The 21,618-nt window shown below is 43.6% G+C and overlaps 1 protein-coding gene across 15 annotated transcripts in view; it reads right to left on the bottom strand.

The window, feature by feature from the left end:
• Positions 1 to 21,618, bottom strand: part of LOC106609740 (neuron navigator 3) — a 388,938-nt gene that overhangs the window by 5,355 nt on the left and 361,965 nt on the right. For 7 of the 15 annotated variants that reach the window (XM_045722334.1, XM_045722323.1, XM_045722326.1 and 4 more), the window contains 15 exons: positions 20,248 to 20,331; positions 18,566 to 18,677; positions 18,186 to 18,307; positions 17,944 to 17,964; positions 16,358 to 16,381; positions 15,687 to 15,859; positions 15,138 to 15,227; positions 10,647 to 10,812; positions 9,373 to 9,556; positions 6,353 to 6,450; positions 4,501 to 4,596; positions 4,096 to 4,264; positions 2,659 to 2,894; positions 2,315 to 2,469; positions 1,901 to 1,972 (listed from right to left, as the gene is read on the bottom strand). In XM_045722334.1, the coding sequence (XP_045578290.1) occupies positions 1,901 to 1,972; positions 2,315 to 2,469; positions 2,659 to 2,894; positions 4,096 to 4,264; positions 4,501 to 4,596; positions 6,353 to 6,450; positions 9,373 to 9,556; positions 10,647 to 10,812; positions 15,138 to 15,227; positions 15,687 to 15,859; positions 16,358 to 16,381; positions 17,944 to 17,964; positions 18,186 to 18,307; positions 18,566 to 18,677; positions 20,248 to 20,331 (1,802 nt within the window). The remainder of the gene's footprint in view (positions 1 to 1,900; positions 1,973 to 2,314; positions 2,470 to 2,658; positions 2,895 to 4,095; positions 4,265 to 4,500; positions 4,597 to 6,352; positions 6,451 to 9,372; positions 9,557 to 10,646; positions 10,813 to 15,137; positions 15,228 to 15,686; positions 15,860 to 16,357; positions 16,382 to 17,943; positions 17,965 to 18,185; positions 18,308 to 18,565; positions 18,678 to 20,247; positions 20,332 to 21,618) is intronic. The other 8 variants (XM_045722324.1, XM_045722329.1, XM_045722325.1 and 5 more) reach the window with 8 other exon arrangements.

The following is a 21,618-nucleotide window of genomic DNA, read 5'->3' as shown; positions in this document are numbered from 1 at the left end:
AAGTTTCTTATACCCAGATCCTATTCTTTCAGATCAGTGACTAGAGAATGGCACTAGAGGTCGATTTGGAATTCAGCATTAGGGAAATTCCACGCAAGTTTGGCCCAAAGATAAGGGCCGTTTGGGGGATGGATGTTTGGCAAATATTTGAAATCTGTATCCAAAATAAAGCCCCATTGGTGATGACTGCTCTGTTGTCAGTTGTCATAATAAAGATGACTGCTTGTTCTGAGGCTTGCACTCTGGTTTGATCGTTCCATATTGTAATTCTGTCTTTTATGAAATGCTGGGCTGTTTCCTGTACCTTCCATGGTGACAGTGTGATGAAAATGTTAATCAATGAATGTCAGTGTGATTTTGCATGCACCCAATGACAAATATATCTGTCGCCACATTAGTCATGTAATTATCTTCTCAAATATGTCACGTAAAAAATTACCAGGTGTGTAAGGCCTAAAATTATATCAGGTCAAATTAGCAAAGCTAATTAGTCAAGTTTAAGATGCACTATGCATAAATCACTCCGCCATTGTCTGTTTAGAACAATTCTAATAGTTAACCTAATTTCAGTTTATGTTACAAAACCAGCAAGTCTAGTGTAGAGAATCATTGTATCATCTAAACCGCTGTAAAATATTTTCCATAACCAAAAATATTGTATTGTCAGCTGTTTGAAGCTGATGTACAAAACCAAAGTTAAAGACACAAAAACTAAACTTAACGGGAAGCATAGAAATAGCTAATATAGAACAGATCTACCGCTTCTTAGACTTACTTTCAATTAGAATGACAGATCTATAACAAATAGTTCTATGTGCATTTTGTTAGGTCACCCAAAAAGTTACATATTGCAGCTTAATTACGGTGCCCCCCCACAATTTTTTCAATTATTATTCTACGTTCTAATCTGTAATATCTGAAGTTGACTGACTTCATGGTTTGAAAGACATCCACACAACTATTTTGAGGCAGTAGGCCTGGTGGTGGTATTATTGTTTCTACTAGTGGAAGCAGGAATGAAATGCTGATAAAATACTGTACATAATCAGAACATAACAGAACAGGAAGATGGCAGCTCCCCCATCTTATAAATATTGGGTGGGAGATGTGTTGTGCTCTCTGAAAATATAAATAATTAAATTCAATACATGTAGGAACCCCAAACTGTTTTTTGAGGCTTGGGCTCCGTTCCGGTCTTACTTTAAACAGTCCATCCTCTGATGGCATTCATATTAAAACTAAAATAAGTCTGTATTTAACTCCCCTGTGAAGTAAGGGTTGGATGAGCATTTCTTTGTGTTTTTTTTTGGGGGGGGCATTAAGGTTGATGATGTGCCTATTGATTCTTATTGAATGTGACCTGCGGATGCCTTGTTCATCTTGCCCTGTCAGAGACTAAACTGTGAGCTTGTTTCGCCCTGTTTTTTTTTGTTGTTTGTTTGTTCACGCTTACATAAAATTAATATATATTTTTTAAAGCATTGTAAACTTTATTTTTGGTCCAGTGGATGGTTGGGTGGTTGCATTTCTCCCCCCCCCATCCCTTGTCTGTTTACAGGAACAATGGTGAGGTGTGTGCTCTGTACCTGTACTACAGATTGCCCTTTAACCTTGGCAGCCTTCTGCCCGGTGTGTTTAACTTGTTCAAAGTACGGTATCTTTAAAGGTTTTCTTTTTTTTTTGTTTTTTCTAGTTGAGTATATCATTTATATTGTTTTGTGTTGTCTTGTGTGTAAAACTGAATAAACAGAGTTTTCAACCAAAAAAAGGCCCCAAAATAATGTTAGTTAGCAAAAATCTGCTTGAATACATTGTCTGCACAGGAAAAACAATATGTTCAAAGCAAAGAGCAAATGAATCTTTTGAATCCTGGTTTGAGTGTTGGTGAAGGTACACATACCTGAAATTGTGGTGAAGCTCAAGGTTGGGAGAGGAAGACACTCCCTGGTTCATGGTTCCAATCACATACGGGCTGCAGACAAGACAGAACAATTATACTGAGGACAGTGCAGTTACGTACCAGGGCGAGGCAATACGGATATTTACCTTTCCTTTCACAACACTGATTGTGCTTATCAAGGAACAGAAGGTAAACTATCTTGAATAGAATACGAATTGCATTATCTTGTAATGAGTAAAGCTAGAAATGGTTGTTGGTATAGAATCCCAGTGTTCACATTAACTGTTGCATTTGAGCTAAACACAATCATCATCATCATCATCCCCACCACCACCATCATCACCCCCATCATCATCATCACCATCATCCTATAGCGGCTAGACTTGCTTCCTGTGCCGGTGGAGCTATACTCACCATTTGTGGTACTTGTAGTTGAGGAATCCATTGAAGATGTCGCTGAGTGAGCCGATGTGGTGGAGGTTGTCCAGTATGACCACGGTGGGCAGCTCCGTCTCGCTCTCCTCAGAGTTGCACTGCTCTGCCAGGCTGGATAGGTACTGACGCAGGTCCTGCACAGAAACAACACAAAGTGAGCTTAAAGATGTGGCCATTATTCATAAAGTGAGTGTTACTTTGACTTTGAAATAGGACCACTGTCCTTGATATACTGTACAGTGCCAAACGAGGCGATTTATAGACAAATATGTCAACTCCTTAGCGACTAGCTCCTTAATACTCTTGGCTGAGCGTTTTCTTACCTTGCTGGATTTCTGGTCCACGTTGAAGCTAGCCAAGTTGCTCTCCGTGACCTTTCGATCAGACTTGGTGACAATGAACTCTGCCAGCTTGCTGGCCAGGAAGGACTTCCCAGTGCCGCTGGGGCCAGAGAGGATGATGCGGCGATGCTCCATGAGCAGGTTGAGGTATCTCTGGATGATGGGCTTGGGGATGAGGGTGTCAAATACCAGGCTGTCTATGCTGTTCTCCTTCACACCTACAGGAGGAGAGACGTGATTGTCTGATGATACTAGGTGCTAATAATACAGGATATTATCATGTTAATGGTATATAACGGTACATAGCCGCTCACAACCTGTGGTAGACTGAATACAATTCATGCCATTCTAAAACAAATGGAATGAATGGAGTTCATTCACTCAGGTAATAGCCCATAAAATATCATAATTAAATGCAGTGCAACTGTGCGATGGCTAATAAATGATAACATAAAATAAATCATGAGAAATGGGAAGAGTTGATTATTGTTTATGGTGCAACTCTTTGGGATGTCAGGTGGCGTATGTGTCAAGCGTCTCAGAGTAGGAGCGCTGATTTAGGATCAGCAGAGTGACTATATTTCAGCTTCAATGACTGCAGAGTAACTATAATTCAGCTTCAATGACTGCAGAGTAACTATAATTCAGCTTCAATGACTGCAGAGTAACTATAATTCAGCTTAAATGACTGCAGTGTAACTATAATTCAGCTTAAATGACTGCAGTGTAACTATAATTCAGCTTCAATGACTGCAGAGTAACTATAATTGACTGTTGGTGGGAGCTTGGACACTACTCCTCCAGTGAAAACACAACTGTAATGCAGAGTGCTGACACAGGATTCAATGGCACCTAGTTCAGGCCTGGCCCACTACATTTTCCTGCTGATGGCCACTGTTGTGACTATGGGAGAGAAGCGGCCATTACAACCACAGGAATATAACAGCCAGCATGCGAGTGAAATAAAGGAAGTGTTGTCTACTTTTTTTTAGCTCTGGTGAATAAAAATGGAAGCCGATGTTTGTCCATTTAAAACACCTCCTTTGCCCCTTCAGGAGCAGTACATTGACTGAAGTGTCCGAAGTGCTTTTCAAAGTGCATGAGGGTATTGTCATGTCAGGATTAAGAAGCTTTTGGACATTCTATTTAAACGTTCTGGGGTTCCATTTTGTCATGTTTGGAAATGTGCCATCCTATAGGTAGGGCCGTGGGTTGTTCCTGGTCAGGTCTCATGGTCAAGACTCAAGGCCCTTCCTCTATATCTGTGCTATTTTGATTGAATCAACTTTATTATCCCACCAGAGGGAAATGTGTTTGGTCATGTCCTTAAAAGGATGTAGGACGTACAGTAATACATAAAACACACAACAATAGAAACAGTGAAATGCATCATGCCGTTAGTCTGGGCCATCCTAGTACCTTTGAGGTTGACGCTGATGATGTTGTTGTCCCCCACAAGGTAGCCACAGGGCAGCATTTCAGGCAGTTCAGAGGCGTGGGCCCGCACCACATCCCCCATCCTATAGCTGACTATACTGTCTGAGTTCAGCCCCAGACTGGTCAGTGGGTCCACCCGGAACACGTACTCCTGGAGGGGAAATGGCCAAATAGAATTCTAAGATCAAGACACATTCTATCTAACATCTCAGTGTTTATCCATATGTTTCCACAACAAAGAAATAGTCTGTCAATCATACAGATGAAGAACCATATATCATGAGCATTTTCTGACACAAAAAAATGGAGTGCTTCATATTTGGTTTTTGGTCTGGAGGGTTCAGTCAGTGACTGATCATATGGTGAGCAGGGGGAAGGAGGTTTTACCTTGAATAATCGTCTGATTACTCCATCTAGCACATCCCACTTGGTCTTTCCGCTCACGCCGATGGAACCAATGAGGTACTCCTGGCTTTGCATACCCTGAGTGTACGATAGGGAATTAGAAAATGTAGAATGTCAGAGACTTGAATGAAAATAAGTGGCAAAATTGTTGTACCGAACAGTGACTTGGACTGAAATAGGTGCCAGTGTTTATTTTGGTTGTCGGTACTGTTTATAAACCTCTTACGACACCAATCGCATAGGGGGCAGTATTGTCACTTTCGGATGAAATACGGTCCCATATTAAACTGCCTCCTACTCAAACTCAGAAGCTAGGATATGCATATTATTAGTAGATTTGGATAGAAAATACTCTGAAGTTTCTAAAACTATTTGAATGATGTCTGTGAGTATAACAGAACTCATATGGCAGGCAAAAACCTGAGAAAAATACTACCAGGAAGTGGAAATCTGATGCGTGGAATCTTTCCAAGTCATTGCCTATCGAACACACAGTGACTAAGGATTCATTTTGCACTTCCTAAGGCTTCCACTAGATGTCAACAGTCTTTAGGAAGTTGTTTGAGGCTTCTATGATGAACAGAGAGCGAACAAGAAGGCTGGGAAGTTGGTGACTCAGGGAAGGACATCAGTTTCATTGGCGCGCGTTCACGTGAGAGGTAGCTGTGTTCCAAAACGTTTTTCAAGACAATGGAATCGTCCGGTTGGAATATTATTGAAGTTCTAAGTGAAAAAGGCCCTAAAGATTGATGCTATACAACGTTTGACATGTTTGAGCGAACGTAAATATAACTTTTTTTACTTTTCGTCGTGACATTTTCCGCGTGCTTCCTACATTTGGAGTAGCTAACTGAACGCGCTAACAACAAGGAGCTATTTGGACATAAATTATGGAGTTTATCGAACAAAAAAACATTTATTGTGGACCTGGGATACCTGGAAGTGCCTTCTGATGAAGATCATCAAAAGTAAGTGAATATTTCTAATGCTATTTATGATTTTAGATGACTCCAAAATGGCGGGTATCTGTATTGCCTAGTATATTTTGCTGAGCGCAGTACTCAGATTATTGCAAAGTGTGCTTTCCTCGTGAAGCTTTTTTGAAATCTTTCACAGCGTTTGCATAAAGGAGATGTTCATCTATAATTCTTTGAATGACAGTTTAATATTTTATCAACGTTTATGACGAGTATTTTTGTAAATTGTGCTGATTCACCGGCAGTATTTGAGGGAAAATATTTTCTGAACGTCACGTGCCAATGTAAAATGCTGTTTTTAGATATAAATATGAACGTTATCAAACAAAAAATGCATGTATTGTGTAACATGATGTCCTAGGAGTGTCATCTGATGAAGATCGTCAAAGGATAGTGCTTCATTTAGCTGTGTTTTGGGTATTTGTGATGCATCTAGTTGCTTGGAAAATGGCTGTGTGGTTATTTGTGTCTATATACTCTCCTAACATAATCTAATGTTTTGCTTTCGCTGTAAAGCCTTTTTGAAATTGGACAACGTGGTTCGATTCAGGAGAAGTGTATCTATAAAATGGTGTAAAATAGTCCTATGTTTGAGAAATTGAAATTATTAGATTTGTGGTTTTGAATTTGGCGCTCAGATTTTTCACTGGCTATTGTCAAACTCGGTCGTAAGAAGTTTTAAGGTGCAGGAGCTCCAAAATTCTTTTGATATAATAGAGGAACAGAAAAACGAAGGTCCCGGTACTCGGCTCTGGTGAGCTCCTGCCCAAGTCAAGCGCTGGTACTGAAGCATCTGATCATACGACAGCATAAGATTCTCACATTGTTATTCTAGGCATCTATATCTCATTAGTTACCTTGGTCTTATTGGAGCCACTGTTGATTGTGACCACAATGCGGACACTGCGCCCCTCTTTGCGTAGATTGCCCTCATAACCATCGTCCAGGAGAATATCTGTGGGCACAAACACAACTATCTATCAAGGGAGGAAACAATCTTGGGGAAAAACATCTCTGTAATAAAAGCGTCTGAAAAATAGAGAAGTAAAAACAACAGAGCCTAAATTTAAAATAGAGCGGTCCTTCTGCCTGTTTGAAAGACACGGTTGTCAGGCTAAAAAAAGTTACATTGCTAGGAGCCCCAGATATTAATTATAAACATTCTATTTTCCTCTCTCTCTGCTTTATTTACATTGAACTGGGGAGGAAGGGGAACTACTTTGTATTCGGCTGGCTTGCTGGCACGCAGGCTCTGTGCAGGGGTGATAAGGGCCCTCTGCCACTCGTCTTCCCACGCGCTGCTGCTCCCAACTCATCCCCCCCATCAATTAAACAGCCCCAAAGTCTTCCGAGAGTGTTCTGTTTTAATTACAGGACAGACGAGGAGACCAAAGGAGGAACGAACAGCACTCCACTCATCGACGAGGACAAGGCCGGATTCGGAGAAGAGGAGCATACAAGGTTTAATTAGTCTCTCACACACACACACACACACACACACACACACACACACACACACACACACACACACACACACACACACACACACACACACACACACACACACACACACACACACACACACACACACACATCTCTCCGAGGAGTTCTGTTCTGACGTCTGCTTGATTGATGCACATGTTACTTCAATTTGAGGAACTCTACTTGGACAAACGTGCTGTGGTGACTCACCTTCATCCAAAAGGATTAGCACATTGTCTTCAAACTGTCCAAACAGCGTGTTGGGTAACAGTAAAGATAGATCAACGCAGCGTGTTGGGTAACAGTAAAGATAGGACAACGCAGCGTGTTGGGTAACAGTAAAGATAGATCAACACAGCGTGTTGGGTAACAGTAAAGATAGATCAACACAGCGTGTTGGGTAGCAGTAAAGATAGATCAACGCAGCGTGTTGGGTAACAGTAAAGATAGGACAACGCAGCGTGTTGGGTAACAGTAAAGATAGATCAACACAGCGTGTTGGGTAACAGTAAAGATAGATCAACGCAGCGTGTTGGGTAGCAGTAAAGATAAATCAACGCAGCGTGTTGGGTAACAGTAAAGATAGGACAACGCAGCGTGTTGGGTAACAGTAAAGATAGGACAACGCAGCGTGTTGGGTAACAGTAAAGATAGATCAACGCAGCGTGTTGGGTAACAGTAAAGATAGATCAACGCAGCGTGTTGGGTAACAGTAAAGATAGGGCAACGCAGCGTGTTGGGTAACAGTAAAGATAGGGCAACGCAGCGTGTTGGGTAACAGTAAAGATAGGGCAACGCAGCGTGTTGGGTAACAGTAAAGATAGGGCAACGCAGCGTGTTGGGTAACAGTAAAGATAGGGCAACGCAGCGTGTTGGGTAACAGTAAAGATAGGGCAACGCAGCGTGTTGGGTAACAGTAAAGATAGGACAACGCAGCGTGTTGGGTAACAGTAAAGATAGGGCAATGCAGCGTGTTGGGTAACAGTAAAGATAGGGCAACGCAGCGTGTTGGGTAACAGTAAAGATAGGGCAATGCAGCGTGTTGGGTAACAGTAAAGATAGGGCAATGCAGCGTGTTGGGTAACAGTAAAGATAGGGCAACGCAGCGTGTTGGGTAACAGTAAAGATAGGGCAATGCAGCGTGTTGGGTAACAGTAAAGATAGGGCAACGCAGCGTGTTGGGTAACAGTAAAGATAGGGCAACGCAGCCTGTTGGGTAACAGTAAAGATAGGACAACGCAGCGTGTTGGGTAACAGTAAAGATAGGACAACGCAGCGTGTTGGGTAACAGTAAAGATAGGACAATGCAGCGTGTTGGGTAACAGTAAAGATAGGACAACGCAGCGTGTTGGGTAACAGTAAAGATAGGGCAATGCAGCGTGTTGGGTAACAGTAAAGATAGGTCAACGCAGCCTGTTGGGTAACAATAAAGATAGATCAACGCAGCGTGTTGGGTAACAGTAAAGACTTTAATACAGTGAGTGTGTCAAAGCTATTGGAGCCCCCATCCACAGAGAAGCAGTCTCAAACAATCCCCTGTGTGACACACTCCAGCTCAACTCCCTAAGAGCAAGTCCCTATCCTAAATGACTGGTCTCAAATGACAATGTAAACTGTTCAACTAAATCCTCATCCAGGAGAATATAATGTAAACTGTTCAACTAAATCATCATCCAGGAGAATATAATGTAAACTGTTCAACTAAATCATCATCCAGGAGAATATAATGTAAACTGTTCTACTAAATCATCATCCAGGAGAATATAATGTAAACTGTTCTACTAAATCATCATCCAGGAGAATATAATGTAAACTGTTCTACTAAATCATCATCCAGGAGAATATAATGTAAACTGTTCAACTAAATCATCATCCAGGAGAATATAATGTAAACTGTTCTACTAAATCATCATCCAGGAGAATATAATGTAAACTGTTCTACTGTAGAGTCACGGGGCTGTGGTGAATCACCTGACATGATGGTGTCTGTCATGGTGTAGAGTCACGGGGCTGTGGTGAATCACCTGACATGATGGTGTCTGTCATGTTGTAGAGTCACGAGGCTGTGGTGAATCACCTGACATGATGGTGTCTGTCATGTTGTAGAGTCACGGGGCTGTGGTGAATCACCTGACATGATGGTGTCTGTCATGTTGTAGAGTCACGGGGCTGTGGTGAATCACCTGACATGATGGTGTCTGTCATGTTGTAGAGTCACGGGGCTGTGGTGAATCACCTGACATGATGGTGTCTGTCATGTTGTAGAGTCACGGGGCTGTGGTGAATCACCTGACATGATGGTGTCTGTCATGTTGTAGAGTCACGGGGCTGTGGTGAATCACCTGACATGATGGTGTCTGTCATGTTGTACAGTCACGGGGCTGTGGTGAATCACCTGACATGATGGTGTCTGTGATATTGAGGTTGTTGAGGGACAGGCCCAGAGATTGGCGCGAGGAGGACGAGGATGTGCTGGAGGTCTCAGAGGGCGGCCGGCCCATCTTGGCTGGCGTGGCGGCTGGCGTGGTGCCTCCCGTCTTGAGCCGGTCATTTTCCGCTTTCAGCAGCTCGATCTCATTCTGCCCAGTGACAGAGAATAAACATCAGGAGGATACTCTAAATGACACTGTCGGCGTTTCCTGACAGATGCTTTTCTAAACCATAGAAACAGAATTACCAGAATGGACATTCCCATTCAAGTCAATGTTCTGTGATGGGTGGACCAGCAACCGTATTGAGTTTCCTGTTTAGTAATTCATATTTCTATGGTTATAACTCATCATGTAGGCCTACGCCACCTGTTGGGAGACAATGACGTCACCACAAATGGACGCTTTTAGAGAGCAATCCAGAAACTGAGCCCAACCTGATGTAAAATAAAGTAATTCTACTGAGTGGTAAGCCTATTAGAAGAATATGGAAATTTCCTTGCATTCAGACTGGCCATAGTTATCATTGTGGATCAGTATTAGCGTCATTGTTGGCTGTGAGAGCCCCTTTAATCTCAACAGAGCTCTTTGTACTGGGCTGTTCACAAATCTAAATCCCAGATTAAGGGCCTGGGTAGATTATCTACACATCTGAGGAGAGAGCGCTGACTTCTCCAGTTGTTGCCGTTTTGTCATGGGAGTTGACATCAACAGCCAAGCCACTGTCCCCCCGGTCTTTGTCACGAGATGCATTGTCAGTGCTCTACCAGAAAGGTGATTGGGTGTATGGCACGGCCAGCCCCACTGACAGATAAACCTAATTAGTGGTCTGAGTGGTTAAATTGTAAGTTGACCACGGTGCCATTGCGGCTTGTTGGCTTCCCCCTGAACCCCCTGACCAACCCAGTCACCCCTGGCATGGCATCAAAGAGCCAGAACAATCCCCAAACACTGCATTAGCTCCCTAACTGCACAGTGTCACGGCCCACTGGCCCCTGGGAAACAGGTTTCTCTGGGTGCAACCCAATGATGTCTCCTTCCTGAAGTATTTTTTTTTACAGTTTACATTATAAACAATATACATACAGATAAAACAACCGACAAGAAATTGACTGGATTAGTGTTAAACAAACAACAATATAAGGCTATATGTACAATTAGTGATTTGATATAGAAGTCAGTGCTAATTGTCATTGGTGGTCCCCCATGGTTTGGGTTGTGCATTCGTTTAGCAGGCTACCTGGTTCCTCACCTGCATACGGTTCATGGCCTCTCGGATCTGGTCCAGGTGGTGGGCGGAGCTAAGAGCCTCTAGGCGGATGTCTGTCAGCTTCAGTTCCTTCTCCCTCAGCTCGTTCTTCAGCTGCAGGATGATCTCCGCCTCCGCCTCCGTGCACTCACACAGCCTGCATGGGGTCGCACAGGGGTCACAGGGCTAGAAATACTACACACAGGGGTAGTTACACATACAGGCTACAAATACTACAAACAGGGATAGTTACACATACAGGCTAGAAATACTACAAACAGGGGTAGTTACACATACAGGCTAGAAATACTACAAACAGGGGTAGTTACACATACAGGCTAGAAATACTACAAACAGGGGTAGTTACACATATAGGCTAGAAATACTACAAACAGGGATATTTACACATATAGGCTAAAAATACTACAAACAGGAATAGTTACACATACAGGCTAGAAATACTACAAAAAGGGGTAGTTACACATACAGGCTAGAAATACTACAAACAGGGATAGTTACACACAGTACAGTACAGGCATGGGGAGCGTCCACCGAGGGGAACCTCAACCCCGAGGGAGAGAACTCGGCTGAACAGTCAAACCAAAGAGGATCCATTGGAGGCAGTAGGAAACCGTTATGGCAGACATACTTAGAAAACACACATACACATAGGTGGTATGGGGTCACACTGGGATCACGTGAGCATTGGGGATGAGTGAATCCTCCATCATAGGAATTGTTCATCTGGCATGCCAAGCAAAGACAAAGATGGTGTCTGTCTACGGTTCCAGTGTTGCTACTACTGCTACCATGTAAGTCATTCACTACTATCAAACTCTGCAGGTCACAGCTGAGTTTACGATCTGAAATGGGGAAATTGACTTCAAAACCCACACTATGAGCATCACCCTCCACGGCTAGAAAAGCCTGTCAGAGACCCTCCAAAGAAGTGAGGGCAAACCAACTAGCCAGCTGGCCCACACACAGCAGATGTGAATGAAACTAGCATGCTTCTGGCAAATGCATGGCCAGCCGAGGATATTAGCAAGATGGAGGAGCCTTCTGTACATGGCCAATTCACCAGCAGTATCAGTAAGCACGGAAATACAGTGAGGGAAAAAAGTATTTGATCCCCTGCTGATTTTGTACGTTTGCCCACTGACAAAGAAATGATCAGTCTATAATTTTAATGGTAGGTTTATTTGAACAGTGAGAGACAGAATAACAACAAAAAAATCCAGAAGAACGCATGTCAAAAATGTTATAAATTGATTTGCATTTTAATGAGGGAAATAAGTATTTGACCCCTCTGCAAAACATGACTTAGTACTTGGTGGCAAAACCCTTGTTGGCAATCACAGAGGTCAGACGTTTCTTGTAGTTGGCCACCAGGTTTGCACACATCTCAGGAGGGATTTTGTCCCACTCCTCTTTGCAGATCTTCTCCAAGTCATTAATAACCTGTTTGGGCTAGGGGGCAGTATTGAGAATTTTGGAAAAAATATGTGCCCATTTTTAACTGCCTCCTACACCAACTCAGAAGCTAGAATATGCATATTATTGTTCAGGTTTGGATAGAAAAAACCCTAAAGTTTCTAAAACTGTTTGAATGGTGTCTGTGAGTATAACAGAACTCCTATGGCAGGCAAAAACCTGACAAGGTTTCATGCAGGAAGTGGCCTGTCTGACAAGGAGTCGTGCGTCTTGCATCTGTTTATTGAAGAGTAAGGATCTTAGCTGTAACGTGACAATTCCCAGGGCTCCAATAGGCTCTCAGAACCCGGGAAAAACCTGAACGATGACGAGGCAGCCTCTGGCTGAAACAGATTATCGCCTTATCCAAGTGGCCGATCAGAGGACCATTGAATGAGGCGCGTGCACGATTCGCCCCGTGGAGAAATTTCATTCGGCTGTTTAGCTTATTGCAGATTCCCGGTCGGAATATTATCGCTTTTCTACGAGATAAATGGCATAAAAATGGTTTTAAACAGCGGTTGACATGCTTCGAAGTACGGTAATGGAATATTTAGACATTTTTTGTCACGCCATGCGCCATGCGCACGACCGTTATTTACCATTCGTATAGTGTCTAGAACGCACGAACAAAACAGAGGATATTTGGATATAACGATGGATTATTTGGGACCAAACCTACATTTGTTATTGAAGTAGAAGTCCTGGGAGTGCATTCTGACGAAGAACAGGAAAGGTAAGAACATTTTTCTTATAGGAAATAGGATTTTGGTGAAGGCTAATCTTGCCGGGTGTCTAAATAGCTAGCCGTGATGGCTGGGCTATGTACTTAGTATATTGCAAAATGTGCTTAATCCGAAAAGCTATTTTAAAATCGGACATATCGAGTGCATAGAGGAGTAATGTATCTATAATTCTTAAAATAATTGTTATGCTTTTTGTGAACGTTTATCGTGAGTAATTTAGCAAACTGTTAGTAAATTCCCCGGAAGTTTGCGGGGGGTATGCTTTTTCTGAACGTCACATGCTAATGTAAAAAGCTGTTTTTTGATATAAATATGAACTTGATTGAACAGACATGCATGTATTGTATAACATAATGTCCTAGGTGTGTCATCTGATGAAGATCATAAAAGGTTAGTGCTGCATTTAGCTGTGGTTTGGGTTTTTGTGACATTATATGCTAGCTTGAAAAATGGGTGTCTGATTATTTCTGGCTGGGCACTCTCCTGACATAATCTAATGTTTTGCTTTCGTTGTAAAGCCTTTTTGAAATCGGACAGTGTGGTTAGATTAAGGAGAGTCTTGTCTTTAAATAGCTGTAAAATAGTCATATGTTTGAGAAATTGAAGTAATAGTATTTCAAACGATTCAAAAATCGCGCCACTGAATTCAGGTGGCTGTTACGTAGGTGGGACGAATTCGTCCCGCCTTGCCCATAGAGGTTAAGGTTTCAAGGCTGATGTTTGGCAACTCGAACCTTCAGCTCCCTCCACAGATTTTCTATGAGATTAAGGTCTGGAGACTGGCTAGGCCACTCCAGGACCTTAATGTGCTTCTTCTTGAGCCACTCCTTTGTTGCCTTGGCCGTGTGTTTTGGGTCATTGTCATGCTGGAATACCCATCCACGACCCATTTTCAATGCCCTGGCTGAGGGAAGGAGGTTCTCACCCAAGATTTGACGGTACATGGCCCCGTCCATCGTCCCTTTGATGCGGTGAAGTTGTCCTGTCCCCTTAGCAGAAAACACCCCGAAAGCATGTTTCCACCTCCATGTTTGACGGTGGGGATGGTGTTCTTGGGGTCATAGGCAGCATTCCTCCTCCTCCAAACACGGCGAGTTAAGTTGATGCCAAAGAGCTCAATTTTGGTCTTATCTGACCACAAGATTTTCACCCAGTTGTCCTCTGAATCATTCAGATGTTCATTGGCAAACTTCAGACGGGCATGTATATGTGCTTTCTTGAGCAGGGGGGACCTTGCGGGCGCTGCAGGATTTCAGCCCTTCACGGCGTAGTGTGTTACCAATTGTTTTCTTGGTGACTATGGTCCCAGCTGCCTTGAGATCATTGACAAGATCCTCCCGTGTAGTTCTGGGCTGGTTCCTCACCGTTCTCATGATCATTGCAACTCCACAAGGTGAGATCTTGCATGGAGCCCCAGGCCGAGGGATATTGACAGTTATTTTGTGTTTCTTCCATTTGCGAATAATCGCACCAACTGTTGTCACCTTCTCACCAAGCTGCTTGGCGATGGTCTTGTAGCCCATTCCAGCCTTGTGTAGGTCTACAATCTTGTCCCTGACATCCTTGGAGAGCTCTTTGGTCTTGGCCATGGTGGAGAGTTTGGAATCTGATTGATTGCTTCTGTGGACAGGTGTCTTTTATACAGGTAACAAGCTGAGATTAGGAGCACTCCCTTTAAGAGTGTGCTCCTAATCTCAGCTCGTTACCTGTATAAAAGACACCTGGGAGCCAGAAATCTTTCTGATTGAGAGGTGGTCAAATACTTATTTCCCTCATTAAAATGTAAATAAATGTCTAACATTTTTGACATGCGTTTTTCTGGATTCTTTTGTTGTTATTCTGTCTTTCACTGTTCAAATAAACCTACCATTAAAATTATAGGCTGATCATTTCTTTGTCAGTGGGCAAACGTACAAAATCAGCAGGGGATCAAATACTTTTTCCCCTCACTGTATAATCTAATCTCCCATGACTGCTACAAGTGATTTTAATATTTGTGTACGCAGCTCACATTCTGGTGCATTATATTATTGTGTCGTGGCCTGATTGGGGCCCTTTGTGAGAGGAAGGTTACGTCCCAAAGAGCACCCTATTCCCTACATAGTGCAATACTTTTGACCAGAGCCGTATGGGTCATAGAGTGCACAATATAGGGACTAAGTTGCCATTTGGGAGCCACCAAAAAAGATAAAAGCAGGCTGAGTTAAGATGATGAAAGCACTTCACACCCCCAACAGCGTGCCAGCCACACACTGCCTGTTACCGAGATCTGTGCTTGTAGACCACATGACCGTTTAGCCTTCTCTTTGACATCCAAATGGGGAGGGGCTTGCTATCACAAACGCACTTGTTACTGGACAGATAGACATATGAAATGGAGAAACACGGTGAACAAGAAGAGATATAAAAAAAAGACTGGGTGAATTCAGAAGAAAAACAACATTTGTGCCAAGAAATGGAAGATGCTGAAGTATGTGTTGTATGTAGATTGGGATGTAGCCTGTGTGTAATAATAATAATAATAATGAGGTGGGTGAATATATTTGTCCTGTTTCACACATGTACAAGTGTGTATTCATACATGTGTTAATTAGAAATGTGTTTTTTGCATATCCCAACTCCCCCTGAGACATCCTCGGAGAGTAGGGTCACGTCCAGGGTCAGCCATTATCAACGGTGACCCTGGGGCAAGGGTTAAGTGCCTTGCACAAGGGAAAATCGACAGATTCTTCACCTTGTTGGCTTGCGGTTACTGGCCCAACGCTCTAACTGCTAGGCTATCTGCCGTGTGTGTATATTACAGTATACTCACTCTGTGGTAGAGGCTGAGGAGAGTAGTGTTGGGAAGCTGTCCTGTCTGTTAGCATGCTGTAGCTTGGGTGAGGACGGCAGCGATGAGTCCGTCATCTCTTCGATATCATCGTGGGGAGACTGAGGCTTGTTGCCCTTCTTCTTACTGAACGCCTGCTTGAACGAGCTCCGCAACTGCAAGAGAAACACCAAAACGTCAACATCGCCCATCTCTCCAACTTAACGGACATAATTTCCTGTCGGGCCAAGTCAGTGCTGTTCTTAGGCAACAGTCACCATCTGAGAGAGAGGGAACGCAAGGCAACTCAATCAAGGGCGAGAGAGGGATCCAATCAAGGGCGACTGTATGGAGGAAGAATGAGGAATGCAGGGAGGAGCCAGAGCGTATGGAGGAGGAATGAGGAAGGCAGGGGAGGAGCCAGACTGGAGGAATGAGGAATGCAGGGAGGAGCCAGACTGTATGGAGGAGGAATGAGGAATGCATGGGAGGAGCCAGACTTTTTAAGGTCCTGGAACTAGAAACAAACAGGCAGTCAAAATGGAGGAAGAGGAGAGGGGGGCTGTTTCCATGCCGAACAGTTGTAGAAGGGGAAAACGTTGAGGAACTGAGGAGGAAAGGAGAGGAGGAAGTCACCACAGCATACGGACGGTAGACGCTTTAGTATAACTAACCTGTGCTGGGATGGAATCAGCCACCTGAGGATAGAACAATCACTACTGTTATCACAAGGACACGCCGCTCCACTGACCCACACATCATCACTACTGTATTACCGCTAGGGCCACCATTATCATTAAAGGGGAAATCTGAGATTGGTACATCCATTTTTATACTTTCAAATGAATTATATATATATTGATTTTTGAAGAATATAGCTTCTAAATACCTAATGACCTTTGTTCAACTGTCATACCCCAAAAGACTTCCCTTGCCACTTTAAAACTCCATTTAACTGGCAATTAGTTCCTGAGGTCTGAGGCATTTGCATTTTGGCACTCAGAGCTGAGCTGCCTCATATCTCTAGGTTCCCTTGTTAGGAGGAGGAGCCCTAGCACAATCACATCATTTTCAGTGTGACTGGAGCCTTTCCCCCCATGTCAAAGAACATCTGGAGCCACAAGGAGCCGGCAGTAGGAGACATTTTGTTTCCTGTACAAGTTGAAGAATGGATCCAGGGAGGGGAAACAGCACTTGATGTGTGTGTGTGTTCTTGTGTGTGTGTGTGCCCATGTCCCGCTCCCTGCTGTTAGCGATGCCCTCTTCAGCCAGATCACAGGCTCTTTATTAACCTCTGAGCCACACACTCCCGGTGTTTCAGGCCACAGGGGCACAGAGGCAGAATTTATATGCAAATTCATATGAATAGCTGCATAAATAAGAACCTGATTTTTATTTATGAGCATGTGTTGAGCTTTTCTCTGGCTCAGTCTGGGAAGGATTGGGAAAGGGAATTGAGCAGTTGTAAAGATGCTGGTCGTACTCCTTGACGAACATTTAGCAGTTCATCATGGTCTGTTTCCCAGAAGAGATAGTATGGAGGTCAGATTGTATACTCTTGAAGTGGGGTTGTCTTCTGTACTGAATCTTATTATAAGAATGTATGAGTAATTATTGAATGTAATGAAAAATTATTCAGAGGGTCCTCGCAAATAGTAGTCATTAACCAGCAGGAAACTGTATTACCGGCAGAAAAACACAAGGTCGAGGGAGGATTTACAAAAACATGGATTTTGAATGAATGCGTTTCTCAAATATGGTGTGTCATATTTTCTCCATGGGAGGCAGAAGTGTAACTGCACACAGATGGAGAGGGGAAAGAAGCTTAACATTACTAGGAGAGATGGACTGTACGCTTAATCAAGGGGTACACTGACTGGGGGACTTAAGGCAACTTAGCGGGACAGCACTGATTCATGCTCAATTAAGTATCCGTCCCTTTCGGGTATATGGACCACATTAGGCACTATTTGAAATAGTGAATTAAGCCTTTATTTGGTATTATTAACACATTTTATTAGGCCTTTATTTCGTGTTTTCTTCTTTACACATGAATGAGTACAGGAAACACTGAATGAAGGACTAACGACTGGCTAATACTATAGAATAAAGCTCCCATTTACCTACTTATATACACAATTATACACTTAGGAAATGAGTGCCCAATATGTGATCCTTGTACAAAGTGTTACCCCTCTTTATCTCACAGTCATTCACTCTGTCATAGACATGCGAGAGGATGGGGGGGTTTCATATTCACCTTGTTGCCTCTCTCCTTTCCCTGGCAGAGGGTTAGGGTTAGGGAGAGCGTGAGAAAAGGGAGTGGAATTACAAGTCACAGTTATGACAATGTATGACTTCTCAGTAGAAAGGAGTGTGAGACTGGCATGGTTTAGATGGCTCAGAGGTTAGAGTGAAGTGCACTGCATGGAGACGTCTATACGAGCCAAGAAACCCTCCTCCTCTCCTTCTCCCATGGGATTTCTTCACTCACTAACTTACCCAGCTCTTCTTCTTCTTCTTCTTGTCCTCTAGGTCTTTGGCGCTGCCCAGGGACGAGTGACTGGCTGCACTGTTGATGCTGGACATGCTCTCCGACGAGTGTTGCCGCCTAATCCGCAGGTCTGGAAGCACAAGACAACCCGCTTTTTTAGTACCTACCCAGTCTAACTCCTAAGCGCCAGGTGTTTGAGATCAACTTTCAAAGAGGATGAACTTTCTAGAGTGGTGTATGGCTGCTCTGAACATTCTAGAGTGGTGTATGGCTGCTCTCATGAGTAAAGAGGGACAGAGTTTGAAATGTGTGGGTCGATCAAGAGGAAGAGGTGCGGTTCTTGCCCACACTAAAGCGCATATGGAGGGTTCTCCTCTGGCGGTGCTACCTTTGTGTAGGTGGTCGGGGCCGTTGAGGGCCACTTGGATGGCTGTCTGGGCGTCTGTGTTCTGGGCTTTCAGCGCCTCGATGGTCTCTCTCAGCTCAGCCAGCTCCGACTCCTGAGGGAAGAGAAGCAGCTCCACAGATCAACCTCCACAGCACCACCACCCCACAGACAATACCAACCAGCACAATTGAAAACAATGGCAGAATGTGCTTGATTATAGATATACTGCAGAAACACCATTTGGAGTCCCAAAAAAATAACAAATGTGCTTTAGGTGGATCTTGAATAGACCTTTTTGTTCACTAACCCTGTTGAAAGAGAAACATCTTGTTTTCCGCCTCTAAATCTCTAACGGCCTACCCTTCATTTCGGCCAGGGGCACCATTCTCTCAATTCTCAATCCAAAACTCAATGACAGTCGTACGATAACTCAGTCAAATATTCCTGCCTCAAAAGCACACAGAGATAGGCCATAAGCAGGTTTAAGAAGATAAGGTTTAGCGATAGAGTTTTACCCTCCGCCCCACCTGCTTGGATAAAACCTACACGGCGCCGCTCCTCTCTATTAAACCCACATGATTAGATATAAGGCAACAGCGCTCCAATTCCCCCAAAACCACTGTGGGCTTGTGATAGGGTTTCAGTCTTAATTAAAAGTTGGGAGGGCGCAGGCGGCTTGCTTAACAAAGACGTCCCTCTAGAATCTCTTGTTTAATTTATCCAGGATTAGGGCTGCCACAGCTCGTCAATGTTATCAGTAGGGTTTCCACGAACAGGCGGACAGGCGGAAACGCTCAAGTTTCATCACAAGGACGGTTTTACATTTACAACACACGCACCATTCTTTCACTGATCCTGGTTTTAGAGCTCGATGACGTTACCCTATCTGGGTTCTTCTCCCAGACCCTAATCCCACTCAAATGCTGCCAATTATGAACCGTAACAAACACTTCTGTCATCGCTAATGTGGTCTGATATCTGTCTATGAGTATAGCATCATTCAGTACACGCCCCTGAAGAAATAACTCTGCAGAGTATGGAGCAAAACCAATGTCCTGGATTAGGATACATATGTGACAAGTTTCATCTTAAAGTAAAAGGGGAAAAGGTCCCACACTAAACTTAACGGAAAACCACCCAAAAACTATCTTCTGGTATTTGTTTCATTAGTCCATTGTTGACATAGTCCCAAAATGTTTTGCTTGTCGGCAATCAAGTTGTGAAGATAGTTAACTTTAAAAATACAGAAATCATCCCCGCATCATGAGTTTTGCATCATATGACAATGGACTAATGAAACAAATACCAAAAGACAGTTTTTTGGGTGGAATTGTCCTTTAACATAGCATCTAACGTAATGAAGCCTTCAGCAAGAGGTCTATACAGAAATCATTCATAAGAAAATGTCATGCTGTATAAAGCGTGGTAAATGTGCCACGGGCACGACACAGGATGATTATAAATCATTTAGGGTATATTATGTAGTGCTTATGAAGACCTTATGAATGCTCTATAACGCTTCTATAAGTTACTGTTATTGTAAAGTGTAAAGGACCATGGATTAACAGTGATATGCACAGACAGGCAGACTTCTCAGAGACAATGAAAGACTAAAGCCGCGACTTCATACATGAGAAGGTATCTGGAAGCGGTGGGCCGCAGCAACAGAAAAAGGCATGTACCTTTTGCTCAGCTGTCATGGTGAGGCTCGTTAGGCGACAGGTCATGTTCCCCAGGCTCTTCTCAAAGGCTGCCACCAGGTGAGCCTGCCAACACAGAGGTCAGAGTTCAACACAGACAACAAAAGCACTGGACGGGTCATTAAAGTAGGCATAAAGAGAAAACGTAAAATTTGCACATTTTCTGTCACATTTTCCTGAAGTCCTATAAATATACCATTCTCTGTAGGTGGAACAACCTCTAACCAGGTGGATTCAAGATGATCCACAAACACACAGTGTGGAAAATCCATCGTTAGATAGCCACTTAAACATGTAGAAGAAGAATCGACGCGACCTGAGGGTGTAGGCTATTTTTTCTCTCGCCCTCTTCATGTTCCCTCGTGTTTCTCATGAGTCATCACTCTCCCCAGGGACCCTCAGCTCTGATAGACTGAGTCAAGTCATCCCTCTGTTGAACCACCAGCGCTGACTGACTGGCTGGACGATCATGTTTATTTCTGTATCTGAACCAAAACACTAGGAACATTCCCACTAGTTACAGCTTGCACTTTACCATGGCAACGCTGAGCCTGCTGCATGCTAACCACTCCCCCACTGGTCCAGGGTGATAACTTGTGGGTTATGAACTGGAAGTTAACATGAGGAGGTCCAAAGAAGACATGCCGTACAGAACTTGTGCTACAGAAGAAGTGGTAGCTACACCACGTCTGCTCTTCTGAAAGCTGTGAACCTTCACTTTCTCTGAAGACAACAGCAGCAGCAACAACAACATCCATGATTAGGACTGATTTTCACAGCCAACTGGTGATTTGAACATGCACAAAAACACAGCTTAACCCAGACCTAAAGCAAAGTGAAAAGTGGGCATATCTTCTTGTACACAGGTCAGGGAAGGTTTAGCATTGCTTTAACGGTGCCTGAGTTATTTTTTCACCTGAAGAAACACCGGCGACAAACTGAAGGGTGCCAAATGTTTAGCAGCATGACACCACCTGCTGCACTGAGCCTGATGGAAGTAAAGCTCCATGAAAATAGGATAGCACCATGAGGGATAGTGTGTGTGTGTGTGTGTGTGTGTGTGTGTGTGTGTGTGTGTGGGGGGGGGTGATAAGTCCTCACCTAAAAGAAATACAAGAATAGTAATTGTGTGTGTGCATGTGTGTGACAGAGAGAGAAACAGACAGAACAGTGTGAGCTCACACCCACGCACCTCCACAGCATGGAGCCTCAGACACCTGTCAGGACCAGTGAGTCACACAGAGCCAGGCAGCGTGCCCACAGATAAGAAAATCTCAGCTCAGCAGGGCAGAGGAGTAGCAACACAGTAATCACAGTCCTACACCAATAAGCCAACACCACCATATTGGTCCT

The sequence above is a fragment of the Salmo salar genome, chromosome ssa07 (assembly GCF_905237065.1).
Source record: "Salmo salar chromosome ssa07, Ssal_v3.1, whole genome shotgun sequence".
Taxonomy (NCBI): Eukaryota; Metazoa; Chordata; class Actinopteri; order Salmoniformes; family Salmonidae; genus Salmo; species Salmo salar.
This window is presented reverse-complemented; position numbering and strand designations above follow the sequence as displayed.